This window comes from Emydura macquarii, unplaced genomic scaffold (assembly GCF_026122565.2).
Source record: "Emydura macquarii macquarii isolate MOO-44397 ecotype Brisbane River unplaced genomic scaffold, CSIRO-AGI_Emac_v2 contig_2292, whole genome shotgun sequence".
NCBI classification, from domain to species: Eukaryota; Metazoa; Chordata; order Testudines; family Chelidae; genus Emydura; species Emydura macquarii.
Window position 1 is genome coordinate 1,529,833 of NW_027132429.1, and position 21,465 is coordinate 1,551,297.

The following is a 21,465-nucleotide window of genomic DNA, read 5'->3' on the forward strand; positions in this document are numbered from 1 at the left end:
GACGGGGGGAGGGGAAATTCACTCTGTTCTCAGCAGACCGTTCTGTCTCTCCGGTGAGGCTGCTGGCAACGGGGCCTTTAGTCTATTGCTGGGGTGGCGGGGAGCCAGGGAGTGGCAGCACCAGCGCAATGCAGCCACCTCTGGGGTGGGTCACGGTTGGGGAAATGGCATAGGAGTGGGGGCAGTGACGTGCAAGAGGGCAGTGCAGTGGGGTGCAATGGGGGACAATGGGGGGCAGTGACAACACAGTGGGGTACAATGGGGCGATGGGGGTTGCAGTGGGGGACATCTCTGTGGGAGGAGCTGCTCCCTCAGCTGTGTCCCTCTGCTCCTTACCCTCCCCCCACTGCTGATGCCATGGGGCGCACAGTGCAGGGGTCAGAAGCACAGCTCCCCTCTCTCAAAACCTGGCTGGTTCTGCTGGCACAAAACGGGGGGGGGGGGGGGCTGGAAGGGGTGCTGCAGCCTCCAGAGAAGCAGCCCTCCCCACAGTGTCACTGTCTTCTCCCCACAGCATCAGCCCCTTCTCGGCCCCCCCTTCCGTCCTGCCCCCTGGTGTCTGGGGCAGTTTGCAAGGCACCTGCCACCCCCTGGTGCTGCAATGGGCCCGCAGCCCTCTGCATCGCCAGGCTGTGACATTCCTGTCCCCCGACAATGCAGTGTAGGCACCCGCTTAGGGACTGCAGGTGTCGGGGGGGGGGTATTGTTCTGGGGCGCAGGGGGGGGGGACCCAGGTGTTGCCTCTAATGCAAATTGCTGGGTCGGAAATTCTTGGATTTAATCTGAACAGGTGGGACAGATAGATAGATGGATGGAGGGACAGACAGACAGACAGAGGGGGTATATGGGGACTGATGGACAGACAGACAGATAGAGGGGGTGTGTGGGGACAAACAGACAGACAGAGGAGGTATATGGGGACGGACGGACAGACAGAGGGGGTGTATGGGGACAGATGGACGTACAGACAGACGGACGGACGGACAGAGCGTAGCTAGATGATGATGGGGATGGCCAGAGGACGTGTGTAGCTGAAGGCTCCAAATGCACCATAGAGAAAAACCCTCCACTTTCCTAGAACGTCCTTCCGCCAGCGTGACGACCCGCCTCCGCCCTATGCTAGAGCGCCGCCTGCCCGGGCTCAAGATGTCGGCTGTGGGCGGGGCGGAGCGACGTGTGCCAGGTGGGGGAGGCGCTCTAGGGCGGAAGGGCCGCGGTGTCTATGGTGCTGGCGGACCGAGGGGCTCCTCCGGCCGGATCGTGCCTGGCCCCGGGGGCGGCCGGAGCCATGAGTGTGGACAAGGCCGAGCTGTGCGGCTCCCTGCTCACCTGGGTGAGCGCCGGCCGGGGGGGGCCGTGGGGGGAGGGGCGGGGCGGGGCTGGCCCCAGGCTATGGGGGGAGGGGCTGGGCTATGGGGGGAGGTGGTTGCCCCCCCAGGCTATGGGGCTGGGCTATGGGGTGCTGCCCCCCCGTTACAGCTGTGCAGGGGGGGGCTGTACCTGCTGCCCCTATGGTCTGGGTCTCCCCCGTGCAGCCCCCCCTTGTACACTCGTTATTCCCCCCCCCCCGCCCCGCTGAGCAGTACAGCCACGTTCCATCCCGTGGGGCGCTGCCCCTCTGGGTGGGGCGGGGGGGGGGTCTGTATGCCCAGGGCCCCCGCTCCATCCCCACCCAGAATCTCCCCCCCCCCCCCCCCAGAGGCACCCACACATCTCCAGTCCTTTGCACCCCATCGTGGTGTGCCCAGCGCACGAGCTGTTGCGTGTTTGGGGCCACCTTACGGTGCCCCACACCCGGCGGTTTTCCCCCATGCTCTCTGCACCCCCCGCGCCCTGGGGCCCAGCCTGCTGGGGCCACGGCCAGGCGCTGCGAAGGGTGAGCTCCCCTGGGGCGACGGGGAGTTTCCTGGAGCGGTTCACGGGAGTGAAATGCAGGGCAGTGACTGGCTGGCCCGGGGAGCGCAGAGGGTTAGGAAGCTGCCGTTGGGGGAGATGGGGGACGGGGGGTGTCTGTGACGGGGTGGGGTGAAAGGGCCGTTAAAGCTCTGGCCGAAACCGACCCAGATCGCTGCAGGTTCTGGCCAAACAGCGGCAGCCCCGAGGAACAGGTGAACTCGTGGCAGGTCTGCAGGAAGAAGACAAGGCCTTGGGATCCGGCCAAGCCGGCCCAGCCTGCCCACGATGAAGGCCAGGGTAGCTGAGCTGACCTGTGTCTCTGCCCAGCCCTGCCAGGGTGGGTTATGGAGCCGGAGATCAGGCGGGCAGATGAAAGCTGCCCCGCTCAGGCTGAGTCACGGCTGGTGCTGATCTCTTTGCTGAGTGTCGGGAGATCTGGCCGCATTTCTTCCCCATCTTGGTGTCACGGATCCACGGGGCTGGTGCCGTACCCCAGCTTTTAAACAGCCCTTTGGAGCACCCCCTCTCTGGGCCAGGCCCCCAGGGGGTCCCACCCTTCCTTCAGGGCAGGCCACGCGGCCACGTTTGCTCTGCCCAGCGAGTCCGGTGGGGAATGCCTGGCCGGAGGCTTCCTCGGGAGTTGAAGCACTGGCAGCTTTCTCAAAACGGAGCGGGAGGGGTAGGGGGTGGGGGGAGTCCGTGATGCCAGGAGCTGGGGCCTGATGCTAGCCAGGGCACCGCTGCAGGGGGAAGCTCGCAGCACCAGCATCCCAGTCTGTTGGCAGCCTCCTGCAGACCCATGCTGAGTTCACACCTGCCAGTTGTGCAGGTGCCTTGCAGGGGACTGGCTGGCTCGGGGGGGTGAGGAGTGGGGCACGTGGACTCTGCCCTGTAGAGGGCACCGACTCTGATCTGGCCCCATGGCAGGGGACTGGCTGGCTCGGGGGGGGAGTGGGGGATGGGACATGGGGTCTTCCCTCTCTGGGACACTAATTCTGAGCTTGGGGGGGGCGACAGAGAATCTCTCCAGCTGCTGATCGCTGGCCCGTGGCTGTGAAACGAGTTGCTGGGTCTCAGCTCGTTTTCAGGTGGGACAGGGACCCGCGTCGAGACGTCCATGGGGGGCGAGAGCTGCATAGGTCGCCTTTGCGAGGCCATGGGCACCAGAGACTTCTAATTGCCCCTGTGCTGGAGGGGTGTGGGTGGGTGGCGGGGTGTCCTGGACAGGCTAAGTCCCTGCTTGTGGTGGAGCAATTCTTAGTGTTCCAGCCTGCAAGAGACCGTTCGCTTATCTAGTGTCTCCTTCTGGAGATCACGGAAGCGCTTGTGCTGCCTGGTTAAGTCTGTAGCCAGCCAGGCGGCCTGACCTTGCTGGGGGGGGGGAGGGGGTGTCTCTTCTACCCCTTTCCCAAGCGGGGGGAATGGAGGGGCCCTGCCCCGGTTTGTTTGTAGCCCGATCTGCCCTCCAGGCTGGTGCGCGGCAGCTGGGTGCAGTGACTCAACCCCGTGGGCTCCGCTCTGCGGGTGGGCGCTCCTGCCCACTGGGAGAGGGGGGGTGATGGAAGCAGGAGGGGACATGAGAGAGGATCAGCAACAGGTGGCTAGAAAGTGAAGCGGGGCGCCAGGCCGGGGTGGGGTTTTTTTAGGGGGCTGGGGGCAGGCTGAAGGGGGAGCCTGGCACAGACCCCCTCTGGCCTTGGCTCGCTCGGGTGTTAAAAATCCAGAGGCGGCAGGTTCAAACCCCACGGCCGGCCACTCGCCCAGGGTAACCCCTGCTGGTCTCTGTGGGCAGTTTCTTCCTGGCCCCCAAAATCTCATCTGCTTCCTGCCTGACTGAGCCATCTCTTTGTCCCCCCCCACCAGCTGCAGACCTTCCACGTCCAGTCTCCGTGCCCCACCTACCAGGATCTGAGCAGCGGCGTCCCCATCGCCCAGGTCTTGCACAGGATGTAAGTACCAGCCCTAGTGTGCGCCGCCCCCCGACCTGGCTCCGAGATGGGAACTAGAGCAGGTGTGGGGGGGCCTGCCCTGGGGGGGCCCAGGTTGGGCTCATTCCTCTCTGATCAGACCCAGAGGCAACTGGGCTCGGCTCTGCTGTTCTGGGCTCTGGGGGGGGACTTTTGGAGCTAGGGGCCTGCAGGGAAGCCCATGCCCACCTCCACCCCCGCCTCCCGTCCCAGCAGGATTCCAGATCCCTGCCTGCGGCCTGGCCTGGGCGTGTGCGGCCCACAGGGAAACCGGATCCTGCCCCGAGGTGGCAGCTGCTCCAGTCGGGCCAGGAATTCCTTTCCCCCCCCCCCCAAGCCACGCCCTCCCCTCCCCAGTTCAGCCTCGCTGTGTCCTGTCCTCCCTCTCAGAGACTCGTCTTGGTTCAACGAGACCTGGCTGCTGCGGATCAAAGCCGACACCGGGGACAACTGGAGGCTCAAGGTAACTGGCTGCCTTAAAATAGGGGTTAAATCACGCCCCCCACACACCCATTGTGAAGACCCTGGCATCCCTGCTGAGCAGGGCTGGGGGGGGACAGTCTCAGTCCGTTCACGTTCCGCTGGGGGGCAGGAGGCTGCTATGGGGTTGAGGAACACAAAGTGCCTGAAGTCTTGGTCCTCAAGGAAAGTGCACCCCCCCCCCCCCCGGCTCTGCTAATTCCTGGCTGGCCGTTCCCCACCCTGCTCACGAGCCGCCTCATCTGCCCTCCCCAAGCCGAGGGCCTGCCCTGCCAAGTGCCACTCTCATCTGGCGGCCGCCTGAGCTGAGTTGTGGGTTCTCAGCCCTGCCCCAGTGAGCACGGCGTCGGCCCAGCCCAGCCTGGGGGGGGCTGGGGGGCAGGTTTCCTGTGCGCATGGCAAGTGAACCCTGCAACGCTCGCTCTCTCCCAGGTGAGCAACCTGAAAAAGATCCTGCAAAGCGTGCTGGAGTACTCCCAAGATGTGAGTGTCCGCCCCCTTCGGGGGGGGAAGAGGGGGGGAATATTAGGTGTACTATGGTAGCACCTGGAGGGCCCCGGCTGAGATCAGGTCCCTGCCCTGCAGAGCTCATAGCCTAGATTCCCACAGGGCGGGAGGGGAAACTGAGGCACCGATGTGCCCAAGACTCTCAGCCCGTGCCCTATCCACTAGACAACACTGCCCCTTCTGAAGGGGGGGGGGGGAGAGAGCCCCATTCTAACGACCCCTGGATGGTGCCCTCGCCACCCCCTCGCCTCACTAGGCCTGATCCCGGGGGGCCCGTGTCTGGCCCCAGCTCACCTTTAAGGCTCTGGTACGTCAGCCTGGGCGTCTTTGTGCCGGTGCTGGCAGCCCCAGTCTGGTGAGTCTGTGCAGTGAGCACCCTTCCCCCCCCCCCCCGCAGGCGCCAGCTCGAGCACATAGAGAGGACGGGCAGGTGTCTTGGGGGGGGGGGGGGTCGGGGGGTGTCTCTGGGCCCCCTGCTGCCTCCCCAGAACTCTCCATCTCTCCCCCAGGTCTTGGGCCACCAGATCTCCGAGCGCCACCTGCCAGACGTCAACCTGATCGGGGAGTTCTCGGACGCCTCGGAGCTGGGCAAGCTGCTGCAGCTGGTGCTGGGGTGTGCCATCAGCTGTGAGAAGAAGCAAGGTGTGAGGTGGAAGCCCCCTCCCCATTTCCCTCCCCCCCACACCGCGTTCTGCGTGGCCTCAGTGCCGGGCAGGGGCGGGTAGTTACTCCCTGCCGGGGCGTGGAGTATCTCCATGTGATCTGCTGCACGTGGTTTTTGGAGGGTCCCATCCTGGAGGGTCCAAAAAGCTGCAGGACCCCTCCCCACCCAATAGGGCTGCTGTGCAGAGTCCCCTCCCCCGAATTAGCTCAGATTCCCCCCTCCCCCCCAACAGGACAAACCACGTCCCTCTGCCTGGTCCCCAGTGGCATGGCTAGTGTGGGGAGGGATGGGGGGGATTTCAGGCTCCTTTTCCTTGCTGAACCTGAAATCCCCCCCATCCCCACAACATGGGGGTCCCCCTGGGGCTGCCCAATGGGTTCCTGGCCCTGGCCCACAGCGGCTGCTGCTCTGTGCCAGTCGGTCTTTGCCTCCCACACTCAGCCCCATGGCACCTGGCATGGAGGCCTCTGGCATTGGTGTCTGGGCTGTGTGGATTTGATGCCCTGTGCTGCACGGGGGAAGGCCTGGCATCTGTGCCCCTGGGCAGGGTGAGCTAGGGGTGTGAGAGGGGCAGGGTCTCAGCTGCCGCCCTCCCTCTGTCCCAGAGCACATCCAGCAAATCATGACCCTGGAGGAGTCTGTCCAGCACGTGGTTATGGCAGCCATTCAGGAGGTGAGTTGGCGGGGCGCTCGGGGGGCTGGTGGGGCGCTCGGGGGGCAGGCTCTCTGGCAGGCACTCACGGGAACAAGATGGATGCCAATGGGATGCTGGTGCCGCTGATCTGCTCCAGGGTAACCCAGCCCCACGGGGCAGCTGCCTGGCTCTGTATTGGCCCATCTGCTTCTTCCCCGCAGCCTCCTGAACATCTTTAACCCTTTCACTCCTGCAGCTGATGACCAAGGACTCATCGGACACGCTGGCCTCCGAGACGTACGGCAACTTCGATAACCAGGTACCCTGGGGGTCCAGACAGGGCTGCATCCGGGCCAGGGCAGCCGTGACTGCCTGGAGGCATGGCCTGAGTGTGGGCCTGGGGACTGGGAACCCCTGGGTTCTGGCCCTGCCTTTGACGCTGACTGGCTGAGTGCCACCGGGCAAGTCCGGCCATCGCTTCCTGCCTCGGTTTCCCCACCCGTAAAAGGGGAAAATTCTGGGGCCGGGGACCCAGCTCGCCAGGAGGGGAGCGGAGCCTCTGTCTCTAGGGCTCCGGATCCCCTGGGGTAGGACAGGTGCCGTGCCGGGGTCTGTCCATGTGCCTGCCTTGTCTAACGTCGTCCCCTCCTGTCCCGCAGTCTCGGAAGTACTATTTCCTCAGCGAGGACCTGGAGGAGCCGGACGACATGCGGCAGCGCTGCCAGGACCTGGAGCAACAGGTGGGCTTTTCCCGGGGCTCTCGGGGCAGCAGGGGTTAGTCGCCTGGCTCTCGCCTGCGGGGGACTGACTGGCTTCCAGAGGGCCCTGGGCCATGCAGCTGTGTCTCGGCCCAGTGCTTCCTGGGGGTCTCCTCTCTGCCTGGCTTGTGGTTGCTGTGTGTCTGCTCTGGGGCCGTGTGAGGATGGCTTGGCTGTGGTGAGGTGTGTGGGTCTCTGCATATTCCTTCCCCCCCCACCCCGTCCCCGCGAGGAGCTCTGCTGATTTGGAGCTGGGTCTGTTTAGTGGGGGGCAGGGGAGGGATCAGGCTAGGTTCAAGGAGGTACAGTGCTGTGTGAAGGGGACAAAAGAGGGGGCCGTCAGGACGCCTGGGTTCTCGGCTTGTGTGACTGAGGCCCCGTTCTGCTCAGCGCTGTGGGTACATAGTGCCGCCGTCCCTGCTCGAGCTGCAGAGACGAGCAAAGGGTGGGGTGAACGGCAGGGCTGGCCCCCCTCCTTTGGGGGGGGGAAACTGAGGCAGAGATCCAGTGGCTCCATCAGGGAGCCAGTATTGGAGCCAGCAGTCGAAGCCGGGTCTTCTGGTGGGCTGCGCGCAGCACAATTGTCCTGCTGGGTTCCGTGGTTTGGCTCTGCTGCCGAGAGGCTGTGCGACCCCGACCATCTCCCTGCACCTTGGCCCCCGTCTAGGGGATGGGGATCCAACATGGATACCACAGAGCCGGGCCTGGGGTAGCCCGTGTCTGGAGATCTTCCAACACGAGGTATGGAGAGACCCGCTCTTAGCAGCAATACGGCGATGAGGTTCTTATTTACCCCCATCTCCTAATGTGAGAACAGATCAAGCGTGACACAGAGACAGCGAACTGAACTGGGTGGGAGGAAACTGTGCTGTGTAAGCCTCCTGCAGCAAGGAGTTCCCCAGATTGCTGAGCCACTGCTGCCATCCTAGGGATTCTTCTGCTCCAGTGTGCAAGAGCCCAGCCGTGTGCACGTGCGGAGAGGGCAGAACGAAGCGGCGTCGTGGCGGGGGGGGTCATGGCTGGCCAAAGCACCTGATTCTGGCCAGTAGGAGCCGAGATACCGCAGGAGATGGGGCCTACTCGGGTCGCAGGGGGCTGGGGTGGGTTCCCGCTTTGGATGCTGATACAGGAAGAGCCCCTCCTCACGGTGCGAAGCGCACCGGTCCCCAACCGACCGCTCTCCATAAACCCCCCCCCCTTTGCTCCCGCAAGGTGCGAATGTAACTGGAGACGCGGCCTCCCTGCGGGAAGGTGAGTTCGCCGTTTGCCCCGACCCCTCTCTCCCCCCTGCAATAACAGAGCTACTCACACAGCAGCAGAGCCCTGTGCCCGTCGCGTTCCTTCCCTCTGCATGAGCATGTCATGGAACTGATTCATGCCCTCTGCTTAAAATGCCCCTGGCGGGGCGGGGCGGGGCCTGGAAGGGGTAGGCAGTTCACTTACCTACTTACCTGCTTACAGAGCTCCTGGTCGGATCTCAAACTCTCTTCTCCTCTCTGCAAAAGCCTGGGGGGCTCCCTGAGGGGCGGGCTCGGTCTCTAAAAGCATCTAGCTCTCTCTGAAAAGAATGGGTGATCCTCAGTGAGGAGACGCGTAATAAGAGGGACTGTGACCGATCTAATCTAAAACGACGGGGGTAGGGTAGGGAGCTGAGGAGCCTCTGTTCGCCCTTCCCTGGCAGCCCAAGACGGGACATTCAGATTTGAATGTACAGACTTCAGCTTTCGCTGGTCGGTGGAATGATGCTCTTCCCACGCTGTCGGCCTGTGGAACTCACCGCCACATGATGGTGTTGAGGCCGAGGTTTGCTGCGAGCTTCAGAAGAGTGGGTTGGACACTTATGTGTCTAACAAGGGTAGCCAGCTTGTGCCACCCCTCCCTGGCCGTAGGGGGCATCCGGTGTGTGCGGTTCAATGACTCCGGGCATGTGCCAGGCAGCCTGCCGGGTCCTCTCCCTGGGCTTGACCCCTGGAGAGCTGTGACCCTGCCCTGGAAGGCCGGGAGTGCCTTGGCTTTGTATCGCCATCCATCCTTTCATAAAGGGATACAGCCCCCCGTACCCCGCCACCTCCGCTTACTCGCTGTGAGTCGAGGACCTAACTCGGATCTCTCCTAAGCCTGGCATCTGCCCCTCCCCGGGAGAGCCAGTCATGGGGAAATGGGGCACGTTATCCCCCCTGGAATCTCCTCCGTGGGCGGGGGACTCCGGCTTAAGAGTGGCCATAAACAACCTGAATCCAGGAAGCAAAGGGGGGCTGCCAGGCTGGGAAGGTGACACACAACCGCGTGCTGAGCCATCCCCTGCGCAGATGCCCGCGCTGGTAGGTACGACCGTCCTGGTGGCCTCGGGCCAGGTCCGAGGCCCCGCTGTGGAGTGGGAGCTGCCCAGAGTTCACAAATTCTGCATCGCAAAGGCCCCGTCTGAGCACGGGGCTGGGAGCCAGGACGCCTGGGTTCCCTCCCCAGCTCGCCCTGGTCTCAGATGAGCCCTTTCTGTAGCCCCATTGGGGTCTCTCCTGGTCCCTGCTGGCGGGGGGAAGGGCGGAGTCTGCCTGTCACCCTCCTCCCCCCCGCCCAGTTGGGGGTTCTGACTCCCTCTCCCGGCCCTCAGATCTCCATCCTGGCGGAAGAGAAGAACACGCTGACCGTGGAGAACAAGATCCTGAAGGAGCAGAGGAGCCGGCTGGAGTCGGATACAGGTGGCAAAAAGCTGCTGCTGCTGCAGGCTCAGATCACGCAGCTGCAGGAGGAGACCTTCAGGTGGGCGAGGGGGGCGGGAAGTGGTGGCAAGGGGCCGTAGCGGGAGCCAGGACTCCTGGGTTCTACTCCTGTCTCTGGGAGGGGAGTGGGGTCTAGGGGTTAGAGCGGAGGGGGCTGGGAGCCAGGACTCCAGGGTTCTATCCCAGCTCTGGGAGGGGAGCGGGGTCTAGGGGTTAGAGCGGAGGGGGCTGGGAGCCAGGACTCCAGGGTTCTATCCCAGCTCTGGGAGGGGAGCGGGGTCTAGGGGTTAGAGCTGGGTAGCTAGGTTTGGTGTCTCGTCTGGGGCTGGCCGCCCCTGCAGGCTGGAGAGCGGGAAGGAAGACTTGCGTACGCGCTGCGAGGAGCTGGAGCGGGAGGTGCAGGAGCTGCAGCGCCGGAACGAGGAACTGACCAGTCTAGCCGAGGAGGCCCAGGCCCTGAAGGACGAGATGGACGTGCTGAGGTGAGAGCCTGGGTCTGACGGGATTTTCCCCTTTGTGATACCCCAGGCCCAGCAGCTGGGTAACCACAGCACCCAACAAGTGGGGTGTGGAGTTTCACCCTCATGCTCCAGGGCAGGGATCAGGCAGGAAGTCTCCCTCCCATGGGATTCTGACCCTTGCAATCACACTGGGGAAGACTGTGTTGTTCTCTCCTCTTCCACCCCCTGTGTGTGCACAGGAGCACGCCACATGGAAGATAAGAACCTACTGCTGCTAGCTAACAGGGCAGTGGTTCTTGGCCCAGTCAGCACACAGCTGTGGCCCATGTGACACCCGCAGGGCCGTACAGGCTGTATATCTATTGTGGGGATACGGCCCATGTGAGACACAGCAGCATGTGCGGCTGCAATGGTAGATCGGCTGGGAACTGCTGTAAGAGAGGAACCCCTCGAGCTTTGGTGGGGGAGCAGCCGGGTTTCTGGTGCCAGGCGTTCTTGGTTCGATTCCCCACTAACGACCCAGGGTGGGGACTTACAGCCATCCTTGTCTGGGGCTGGCCGGCCCCACTGGCCAGATGGGGCTAGAGGCGTCGCGAGCCTGCTGTAAGCAAGGCAGAGCTCTAGGGCTGGCCCCGCAGCTGTTCCTGAATCTCTGACTGCCAGGAGCTGGGACGGGGCAGCGCGGCCGGGTCACCTGATGATTGCCTTGCTCTGGTTCTCTGTGAAGTGCCCGTTGGTCTGACCCAGTGCAGCTGTTCTTAAACAGCCCTGGGATGGAGGGGGTGCCATGGTCCTTACAAGACCCTGGGTTCTGATCCTGGTTCAGGGGGGATAGGGACGGGTCCAGTAGGTTAGAGCAGGGGGGTCTGGGAACCAGGGCTCACACATTCCCGTGGATCCTCGGGGGGGGGGGGGGGGACTTGCATGGGCCGTGGCAGCCGCTGGCCCTGCTTGCTGGCCTCCAGGCCGGCGGCTGAGCTCCTCCCGCCCCGGTGGCAGGCACTCCTCGGACAAGGTGGGCAAGCTGGAGGCCACGGTGGACTCGTACAAGAAGAAGCTGGAGGACCTGGGCGACCTGCGGCGGCAGGTGCGGCTGGTGGAGGAGCGGAACACGGTCTACATGCAGCGCACCTGTCAGCTGGAGGAGGAGCTGCGCAAAGCCAACGCCGTCCGCTCCCAGCTGGAGACCCACAAGAGACAGGTGGGCAGAGGGGCTGGGGGTCCCCGGGTGGTAGGGGGCACAGCTGGCATCTCCAGTGCAGATTCTCCCCATCCCACGTATTCTATGCACCTGCTAGGGGTCCCCAATCTGCTGGTGTCCCATCCCGGGCCCTAGGTCTGCTCCTCGTCTCCGGCTAACCCCATCCCTCGGCCCCCCGCAGGTGCACGAGCTCCGTAGCAAACACTCGGAGGAGGCCCTGAAGGCTGAGAAGTGGCAGTTTGAATACAGGAACCTCAAGGAGAAGTTCGAGGCGCTGGTGAAGGAGAAGGAGGTGAGGCTGGGACCCGGGTGGGGGGCGCCTAGTGGTTAAAAGGGGGGGGGACGATGAGGGCTGGGGGCTGGAATTCCTGGATATCGCCAGCTCCAGAAGGGGAGTGGAGTATAGTGGTTAGACCTGATGGCGATCCCGCGCTCTGCCTGGGTGAAGGGTTCTGCTGACCCCGGCTGCTTCCCTCCCCCAGCGCCTGATTGAGGAGCGGGACTCCCTCCGCGAGGCCAACGAGGAGCTGAGATGTGTCCAGGTGCAGCAGACGTGCCTGAGCCAAGCAGGTGGGTGCGGCGGTGTTGGAATAGGAACAGCCGGGGAGGGTGGGGGGAGGGGAGCAGCTGCGTCTGCTGCTCCAATCGCCCCTCTGCTGCCTGGCCTGGCCTGGAGCAGGGACAGGACAGACTTCAACGCTGACATGTAACGAGAGTTGGTGCCAACACCCCCGGCCAAATGGCAGCTCAGACCTCTCGGAGCTGGTGCAGGCGCTCTGCAGACTCGGGCAGCCACCCCTGCACGGGGGCTTCTTCAGGCTTCCCTTGAAGCTGGAAGTGCTGAGAATTTGGGGGGAAAACTCAGAAGTGGCTTCCATTGTGGGGTGAGGGGGGCTCCACAACCTTTCCGGGATCTGACTCAGGACACCCAGGGTCTGACTTTTCCGAGGTGCTGAGCACCCACAAATGGGTCATCTGAACCTCTCGGCAATCGAGGTGATGCTTAAAATGCCGGGAAAGCTCTTGCGTGAGCAGCGGCTCCGACCCAGCCCGCCATCCCCGGCACTGACAGCAATTAAGAGCCCTTCCAAACAGCAGCTGGAGATGCAGCTCCTGACAGCGGCTGGCGCAGCCCGAAGGAGTTAGCCAAGATACGGAGTAAATCCAAGGACAGCTGAAGCCTTGCTTGGAAACGTGGGAATCTGCGTAACCAACCAGCTGACAACGTGGTGCTTTTTCTTTTTCCCCCCCTTGACTGCAAGGAGCTGCTGCGTTGTCATCCACAGACTTGCAGCAACCTTGGAGCTGAACTTTATACTCCCTGGCTTATCGGCTGACTCAAGCCGAGCCGTAACAAACAGACAGAGCACGTCCAGCTCGATTCGCTGCTCGGCGCCGTGTGTTCCGGCCAGGCTCCGTTTCATAGGCTGGGTACGAGGGCCTGGACTCGGAGGACGGAGCTCGAAGGGTGTGCATCCGACTCCGTGTCGCCTGATGTGTCCGTTATGGAGCTGGTCAAAATCTTTCCATCCACTTGGTTTTTTTGTTGGAGAGTTGGAGTTTTGGAGAAACGAACGTGTTTGGTGACATGCATCTGCTTTCCTGGGGCACTTGGCATATTTTAGTCAAAGGAGGCAGATTGGCTGTGCCGCCGTGGTGCCTTGTGGGAGGTGAAGTTTGATTGCCTCATGTCCTCGTTCTCCTCTATGGGCCGAGCTCCTTGGTGGAACTACATCTCCCATGATGCACCCACCTGCCCTCTCCATGAGGCGAGATCGTGGTGCATCATGGGAGATATGGGCCAGCTGTGGAACCCAACCCATAGAGAAGAATGAGGACATGTAGGTTTAGCCCCATGGGCTGGGCTCCCCAGCCAGCCTACCTTTCCCATGATGCCACGATCTCACTTTGGGGGGGGTGGCGTTGCATCATGGGATATGCAGTCCCATCAGGGATCCTGGTCCAAAGAGAAGAGTAGGAGCACAAGGCACCTGAACTACAACTCCCATGAGGCACTGCAGTGATACTGCCAAATCTGAAATATTTTGTCCAAACCCCCTGAAATCTTTATTCTAGTTGAGCCCGTTTTCTGTGGGGGGCGAGGAGCCCGTTTTCTGTGGGGGGCGAGGAGCCCGTTTTCTGGCCGGCTCCAATTGACATTTTTTAAACTGTGATGCAGAATCTGTCAAATTCGCTGCCACGAGACAGTGAAGCCAAGGACTTGTGGGGGGACGAGCGCGCTGTTACAGGCTATAATACACACCCTGTCCCATTCCTAAGCGAGCCCCCAATGCTACTGCACATAAACTAAGGGGGAGAAGAGGTGGATGAAAGGAAAGAGGCCCTGCCCCACATATAGTCATAACTCTCATCGGGACAGGACGGGCGTTTTTATTCCTTGCCGCCGGCCCCTATTGCAGCCGGGATAATGGACTGCCAGGTCCTGGGCTCAACTTTCTCTTGTGGATCGAGGGATGTTGTTCCGGCTCCGTCGATGGCGTTATGGCCACTGGAAATCTGGCTGCACCACTAGCCCAGAGCAGGAGGCGGACGGTTTGCACCTCGCCTGGCGCCTCCGTGTTCCTAGTCCTGGCGGGCGGGCGGCAGAGGAGAATTTCCCCCAGCGTTCGGGGCTGGTAGAGAGCTGCCGAGTCGGGGCTGGTCCCTGTTCCTCCAGACAAGCTCCTCACATCCCCTCCCTGTTGCAGACGCCTTGCTGGACGGAGCCGTTTCTCCCATGGACAACCTGGCGGCTGAGATCTTGCCGGCTGAACTCAAGTAGGTTCCCGCTCTGCAGCTGTCTGGCTAGGGAGGGTGTGGTGTGTATTGGCACCTCTGGGCCCCTGTACCTGGGGGGGGGGGTTCCTGTCAAGCCCTCGGTGTGTTGCATTTGCAGAAACTCCCTAGTCCCTTTCAGCCCAGGGCAGGAGGGATCCTGGCGCTGCCTCCTGGTGCCCCCCCATAGACTGGTGCCCAGGGGCCTGGTCCGCCCCCTTTGGTATGCCACTGGTTGAGGGTATCTGCTGCTGCCTTTGGGTGCATGGGCTGTTCCCAGCTGCCCGCATCTGCGCAGCAGGGAGCGAAAGGGTTAAATTCTGCCGGGCGGTGGCCAGGACACCTGGTGCCCGCAGTGGGGCTCCCATGCCATGGGGACCGTACCCCAGCAGGGGGGCAGGGCTCCGCTGGTAGCGCTGCTGCGCTGGCTGTGGAGATCCACGCACACCCTGCGTCTGCTGTCCCCCACGGGTTGCGGGGTCGACCCCAAGCCTCTCTCTGGACTGGCTGAATTAGCTCCTGCAGCCTCCCTGCCCTGCGCTGCAGAGGCCTGTGGCTAGCCCAGGTGTGGCTTGTAGATGCCCCAGTGACAAGCTGCAGCCCCTGGGGGACTATGGGTCCCAGCGTGCATTGCTGTGTCTCAAGCCAAGCAGGTAATTGGCTCTTGGATTGAAATGCGGCATGCTGGGACTTGTGGTCCCTCAGGGGCTGCACCTTTACCCCAGACCAGGGCGCCCCAGTGAGACGCTGCTGTGGCAGGTGCCCTGGCTGGAAGGAGGCCTCCCCGGGCTAGCTGGCTGGTGGGCCACTAGGCCATCTGCCCGCCTGACCCCACCCTTCTCCCCTGGCCCCAGGGAGACCATCATGCGCCTGCAGCACGAGAACAAGATGCTGTGCGTGCAGGAGTCGACGTCCCAGCTGCAGCTGGCCGAACTGCAGGGGCATCTGGAGGAGTCCAACCGCACCAAGAACCGGCTGGAGAGCCAGGAGAGGTGAGTGGCGGGGGAGGCGGGGCCAAGCTGGCTGGGGAGATCTAATTAGGCTGAGACCTCCCCCAAACTCATCTCACCTGTGAGCCAAGATCCCACAAAGGTGGGCGGGAGCCCCAGCCCCATGCAAGGGTCCCGGTCCTGCCATCCACTCTCCCCCGCCTCCTGTCTAACCTCCCTTCCCTCTCCAGGTTGCACCAGCAGCAGATCAGGGAGCTGAAGGCCCAGTTGGAGGAGCTCCAGAAGGGCCTGCAGGAGCAGGGCAGCAAGGCGGAGGATGTGAGTCTGGCTGAGGACAGGCTCTGCGTGGCCTTTCCCGACCTCTGGCCCTGAGCTGCCTCCTGGGAGCAGATTCTAGACCCGGGCACGCACCCTCCTGCCCTGCGGCAGAGGCGAAAGATTTCCCCCTCCACGACTGATCAGCTGCAGCCCCCTTGATCTGCCCCTTTCCCGTGCCAAAGGGCTTGTCCTGCTCAGCCTGGGGTATCCAGGCCCCGGGGGCTGCACCCCTCCACCTCCGGTGTCACCCAGCCAAACGTGAGCGCTTGGCAAAGGTCTCCTGCGTTCCCCACCCACCATGGCCGAGTGCACCCACAGTGGCTTGCCACCCCATGCACTGGGTGTGGGGCAGGGTCTGCTTGGGTTTGAGCGGCTGGGCGTGTTCCAGTGCGGGTCTGCCCCACGGCGCTGTGGGGGGAGGGAGTGGGGCTGGAGATCTGTGTGTGACGGAGGCGGCGGCTGGGAAGGCGTCCGGACTCCCCAATTTCTCATTTCTGGGAGGGGGAGCCCACTGTGTTCTTGGGGTTCCCTGTAGGGGGATGGGAGCTGACCTGCTACTATCCCCCGGCTGCCTTCTCCCCCCAGCGCTGCTGCCCCTGTCTGTGAAATCGCCCCAGCGAGCCGTGAATCTCGTGTGCCCCCATCCCAGCTCTGTGCTGTGATCACGCTAATGCCTCTCTCTCCTCCCCCCCCCCCGCCCCTCTCTGTCTTTCTGTCTTGCTGGCTGATTGTCCCTGTACCCCTGCAGGCCATTGTAAGTACCAAGGGGCTGGTCAACCCTGCTTCTCAGTGCTCATATCCTGCTGCTTGGGGGGGATTGGGTCCCCGACCCAAGACACCTGATCTCTGGGTGGAGGCCCAGCCCTTCCTGAGAATGGGGGACGGGGTGGCTGAAAGGTATCTTGAGTTTGGGGACCCCCTGCCCTCCCACCCCAAAATACTGCTGGTTGCTCTCAGAAACCTTGGCTGGGATTTGTAGCCTGGTTGTTAATGCTGCTTAATTCGCTCCCCGGGTTATTAACCTCCCTCGGGAGAGATCTGTACATGACCCAGAGCTGAAAGAGAAAACGCAGACGCCTCTACGCATCTGGCCGGCTAGACGTGGATGGGTCTAGGCACGGAGCTGTGTTACCAGCACGAGATTTATCAGCAGGCTGGGCAGAACGCTCTCCTTCGGGTTTTGGGGTTTTTTATCATTTCAGTTGGTAATAGTTTATTTTTAGGCATTTTTATCAATTTAACTTTTCACAGTTGCGGGAAACCGGGCGAGGGGTCAGACCCAATTATTCAGTGGCAGACCTGACTCAAAAAGCTCACGCTTGGGAACACCACAAGATCTCCGGGGGGGGGGCCATGAACCCTGGGCCAGCTGCTGTGGCAGCTCCGTGCCCCTCGGAACGTGGGTGCTGAGCCGTGGGGTCTGGGTTCTTGGCCTTCACCCATTCCTCCTCTTCCTCCCTAGTCCTGCCTGCTGAAGAAGAAGCTGGAAGAACACCTGTAAGTCGTGTTGCTCTGTTACCCGTGGGGGGTTCCCAGGCCCAGCAGCTGCTGTAGGACCCCTCCCCCCCCCTTCCCCATGGTGCCTTCAGTGTCTCTGGGCTGTGATTTGTCCACAGGGGGACAGTGTCTCCCCGCTGGCTCCAAGGAGAGCAGGAGGGATTGGGGGGGATCTGTCAGGGAGCAGGGGGTCCGACCCTTCATTGGCTGGGGTGAAGTGTTAAGGCTGAGCCGGGGGGGGGAACAGATCCTGAGGGGGCACCTGACAGCCCTTGTCTCCTCCCCGCCCCAGGGAGAAGCTGCACGAGGCGCACTCGGAGCTGCAGAAGAAGAAGGAGTACATCGACGGCCTGGAGCCCAAAGTGGACAGCACAAGTGAGTGGGGGGGAGTGGATGCACTGGGATGGGAGGTGGTGGAGGCTCTGGGATAGACTGGGGTGGGGGGGCGAGTGGGATCCAATGGGGCTGGCCCCTGGGACACTCCCCCAGGACTTGTTCCTTCCCCATGGAAAGCGGCTGCCCTGAAGCTCCCGGCAGCAGCGCAGGGCTGGGAACCAGGCGCCCCCGGGTGGCTCCGTGTCTCTTTCCCCATCGGAGGGGGGGGGGGGGGCAGGGATGGATGCTCACCTGGAATCCACCCCCCCCCGTGTCCCCTCCTCCCCCCCCCAGCTGCCAGGAAGATTGACGAGCTGCAGCAGAGCCTGAAGAAGAAGGACGAGGACATGAGGGCCATGGAGGAGCGCTACAAGCGCTACATGGACAAGGCCTGCACGGTGAGCCGGGCCGTGGGGTGGGGCTGGCAGGGGGGAACCTCAGGGGAAGGGGCTATGGAAGCTTCCTCCTTTGGGGCGCTAAGGAGTGGGTCCGAGCCATGGCAGGGCTGCAGGGCTGGGCCCTGTCTCCCCCCCCCCCCGACCCCCCAGCTGCTGGGGGCCAGGCTCCCTGCACCTCCCCACAGGTCTGCAGCCCTGCCCACAAGCAGGGTCTCCCCAGGCTGGCCAGGTGGGGGTTGGTGGGGGGCATTCCCGGGGTCACCCCCTAACGCCCCCGGCTGCATCAACTTCGTTCCAGGTCATCAAGACCCTGCACCCCAAGCAACAGCCGCTCAAGCCGCCCCCAGAGATCCAGGCCTTAAAGAACCAGCTGCAGGAGAAGGAGGTGAAGATCCATCACCTGGAGGTGAGGCCCGGCTGCGCCCCCTGCCCTCGGGGGGAGGGGAGGGTGACTAGCCTTGGGGTCCCCCCTCTTCCCCGGAGCCCCTTCTTGGCACTCCAGGGGATGCTGCGCTGTGTGTGGGATGAGTTGCCGGGCCAGGGGGTGGGGGGAATCCCTGTGGCCACAGCCAAGCGCCCTGAACCAGCCGCTGTCCCATCCCCGGTGGATTGTCCAGGTAGCCTGTGTTGGGGGGGGCACGGGTTGGCTCCCCCCCATTGCACATGGCAGCTTTCTCCACTCCAAGCTCTAAGCATCCCCTAGGCCTGGCCCCGAGCCAAAGGCTGCAGGAGGCCCCGTGTGACCTCTGGGAACCAAAGCAGGGGTGCAGGGAGAGTGCCCCATGTGCCCAGCCTGAGCCCCAGGGGCCAGCCTGGCTCTGCTCCCCCCCCCCCAACTCTCCCTGTCCCTCCCCCATCAGACCAGCTACGAGAAGACGAGATCCCAGCGAGAGCAGGAAGAGAAGCTGATCATCAGCGCCTGGTACAACACGGTGCGTGTGGGGCAGGCCAGGCTGCTGGGCCTGCTTGGGGGCATGACGGGGGGAGCAGGTATAGTGGGAGCTGGGGGGGGGGGGGGGATGCCAGCTGGATCCCATGGCACCCTGGCTGGGCCAGACCTCCTGGGGTGGGGCTGGGACGGGGTCGATGCTCCGGCATCGGGGAGGCGGGGCTGAATTGGGTGCTGGCTGTCCCAGTGCCCCCCACACTGACCTCCCCGCCCCCCTCCCCTTGCAGGGCATGGCGCTGCACCAGCAAGCCGCGGAGGAGCGGTCGGCCGCCTCCAGCCACGCCCAGTCCTTCCTGGCCCAGCAGCGTCTGGCCACCAACACCCGCAGGGGCCAACTGGGGCGGACCCAGCCCCTGCTGGCCAAGTATGGAGACAAGCCCCCCCCTGCGCACTGACGGGGGCTGTCTGCCGGGCCTCCCTGGCTTCGCCCTACTGGAAGGGGGGGGAGGGGAGCGAGTAAGGGGCTGAGCCAGGCCCCCCAGCCAGGCCTCTGGGTCTCTCCTGCCTCGCCCCCTACCCAGCCTGGTGCATGGGGTTGGCTGCTTGCCCCTGACGCCACTTTCCCGTCCATCAATCACTCCCTCCTGGCACATGCCAGCTGGCGCCTCTGATGCCCAAGGGGGGTGGGATGCCCCCCCCCCACGATCCCTGGGCTGGTCCCTTGAGCTGACCCCCTGGGGGGTGGGCATGCCTCCCCACTCCGAAAGGTCCCCTGGATTTTAACCCCTTCTTAGCCAGGCTCGTGAGCTCCGTGGCGGGGGCAGCGGGGGGTCAGCATGGATGGCTGTGCTGGCTGGGGGGGGGCATGGGTGCTGATTTGGGCCACGCGTGGCAAGGCCGTAGCTCACCTCCCAAAGGCTGAGTCCCGTCGGGTCCCACGGGCCGCAGGGGCAGCTGTGGCAGGGGGCGGTGAATGCCAGGGTGGCCTCTGCCAGCACCCCAGCGCCTGGGCTCCCGGCTGCCCCCGACCCCTGAGGGCGTTTGGGGGCTGGGCAAGTTCTGCTGCTTCCTGCCCCCTAGCCAATGCCCAGGCGTGAGGGGGTGGCTCCCATGCCAGCTGCCCGGCCTCCCAGCGTCTTCCCCGCCTCGTCCGTTTCCTCGCTGCTGGGCATCAGATGCCACCCCTTCCCCAGCTTTACCTGGGGGGGTCCAGGATCCCCCTCGGCCGGGTTCTGCTCCCTTCCCTGCCCTGCCACAGCACCTGGGCTGAGACGCTAAAGCCGACGCTTCCAACCTCTCCTGGCAGGTGGGAGAAAGGCAGGTCTCCCCGGGTTCACTACAGCCTGGGGCCAGGGGGCAGCGTTTACCCCCTTCCCCCCATTGTTCTCCAGCCCGTGGGTTTCTGTCCCAGCTCTCCGAGGCCGGCTCGAGCCTGCGTCCTTTTGGTTTTCAAGTGGCCTCTTTATGTGTTTACCTTCGCTCTGTGTGGGTTTAAGGGGCTGGAGTTTTATTTTTAAGTCCAGGGAGGGGGGGCTGGCTCCAGCTGGCTGAGCCCCCCCAGTCCCTTTTTTATTCTGTTCCCTGTTCGAATATGATTTTAGTCCGATGCTGCTGGGGTTTTAAAGACGCAAACTGTATATTTGGTAAAGCTGTGACGGGGGTGGGGCTGAGGGGTCTTGGTGGGTCAAGGCCCCCGTGTCTTTTATTTTTCTACTCTAGGGCAGCCGGGGGCACCTGGGCTCCTGTCCGTAATCTCGACACTACCAATAAAGCTGCTAGAATCCTTCCTTGTGAGTCTCTCGAGACCGAGCCCGAATCTCCTGCCTGCTCTGTCCCTGGGGTCTGGGTGCAGGTTTCCATGGATTAGTGGGTGTGTTATGGCGCTGCATGGAGCAGGACCCCATTGTTGCTGGGTATTTATTAGGTGTATTCGGTTAGCGCAGGGGGTCTGGGAGCAGGCTTCTGTGGATTATTAGGTGTATTATGGTAGGGCCTCTGTGGATTATTAGGTGTATTACGGTAGGGCTCAGCCCCTTCTAGTGCTAAGTGCTACCGTAATTTATCTAATATGTAGGGTGGGCATGTAGGAGCCCCAGGCATGGAGCAGGCTGTGTGGGGGGGCGGCTGCTCCGCCCCCTTGCAGAGGCAGCAGAGGTGCCGCATGTCCATGTCCCGTTTCCCTGCCTGGCTGGGGTCTGGCCTGGCTGGGGTCTGGCCACCCAGGATCCTGCCCAATGAGGGCGGGGGGGGGCTGTGGGTGCTGTTGTGCCTGACGGGGCAGCGGGTCCCGTGTCAAACTCATCTCCCTGCCCCCACCCAGGATCCTGCCCACGATGAGCCTCCCTGGAGGCAGCCTGCGGGGTGGCTGTTCCCCAGCCAGCTGCGGCTGTTAGCTGTTTTGGCCTGGCTTAGAAGGGGCAGGGCCAGGATTAGGTCTGAGTCCGTGTCAATCTGTTTCCACAGCTTCAGGTGGCGGAGGGTGGCCGTACATGGTCCCGATTCTCCCTGCCCCCCAGTGCGACTGGAGGGGCCAGGCCCGGTTGGATCCGGGCCATCATTCGGGGCCCTTGCCCCAAATTATCTACCCCCCAGCCCCTGCCGCCCCACCTCAGCGCTCTCACCTGAGCACGGGACTGTGCCCCCAATGACACTAGGGGGGGTGGGAGCCGGAAGGTGGGGACTTCCCCGGAGGGGAAAGTTTAGGGGCTGACTTGCAACGCACTACATGCCCGTGAAGCTCCGCTGCCTAAATCCAGCCCTGAACTAAATCCAGCCCCCCCCCCCCCTTCAGCTCAACGGGGGCCGAAAAAATCTCCAGGCCTCTTCTTAAATCAGTTAGGAGCAGGTTTTAAACAACCCCCTCCACCACCACCCCCTCCGTGCCTCAGTTTCCCCATTTTGCACCAGTTAACATTGGCTCAAAAACCACTTTGAATTAAGCCAGTGCAACTGCTGTGTAGACAGGGCCTAAGGGA

General features: G+C 63.2%; 1 protein-coding gene across 2 annotated transcripts; it reads left to right on the plus strand.

Annotated features, from left to right (window-relative positions):
- The first annotated feature begins 1,188 nt into the window (after positions 1-1,188).
- HOOK2 (hook microtubule tethering protein 2) lies at positions 1,189-20,643 on the plus strand. 2 transcript variants are annotated; one of them, XM_067560481.1, is made up of 22 exons: positions 1,189-1,333; positions 3,760-3,845; positions 4,221-4,326; positions 4,776-4,826; positions 5,360-5,492; positions 6,120-6,187; positions 6,405-6,467; positions 6,808-6,888; positions 9,518-9,666; positions 9,968-10,108; positions 11,087-11,288; positions 11,470-11,580; positions 11,771-11,858; positions 13,997-14,066; positions 14,918-15,055; positions 15,244-15,331; positions 16,794-16,828; positions 17,121-17,203; positions 17,498-17,601; positions 17,900-18,007; positions 18,462-18,533; positions 18,778-20,643. In XM_067560481.1, exons 1-22 carry the CDS (start codon positions 1,223-1,225, stop codon positions 18,943-18,945), a joined length of 2,256 nt encoding a protein of 751 aa, XP_067416582.1. In that variant the 5' UTR covers positions 1,189-1,222; the 3' UTR covers positions 18,946-20,643. The 2 variants fall into 2 exon arrangements, with proteins under 2 accessions (XP_067416582.1, XP_067416583.1); XM_067560482.1 differs by having other exon boundaries at positions 4,254-4,326.
- The last annotated feature ends 822 nt before the right edge of the window (positions 20,644-21,465 follow it).

Excerpts from the sequence above, each read along its gene's own strand:
- HOOK2 (XM_067560481.1), top strand. The coding sequence starts at position 1,223 with ATGGTGCTGGCGGACCGAGGGGCTCCTCCGGCCGGATCGTGCCTGGCC. Across the intron at positions 6,889-9,517 it reads GCCAGGACCTGGAGCAACAG|ATCTCCATCCTGGCGGAAGA; the intron begins GTGGGCTTTTCC and ends CCCGGCCCTCAG. Across the intron at positions 9,667-9,967 it reads CTGCAGGAGGAGACCTTCAG|GCTGGAGAGCGGGAAGGAAG; the intron begins GTGGGCGAGGGG and ends CCGCCCCTGCAG.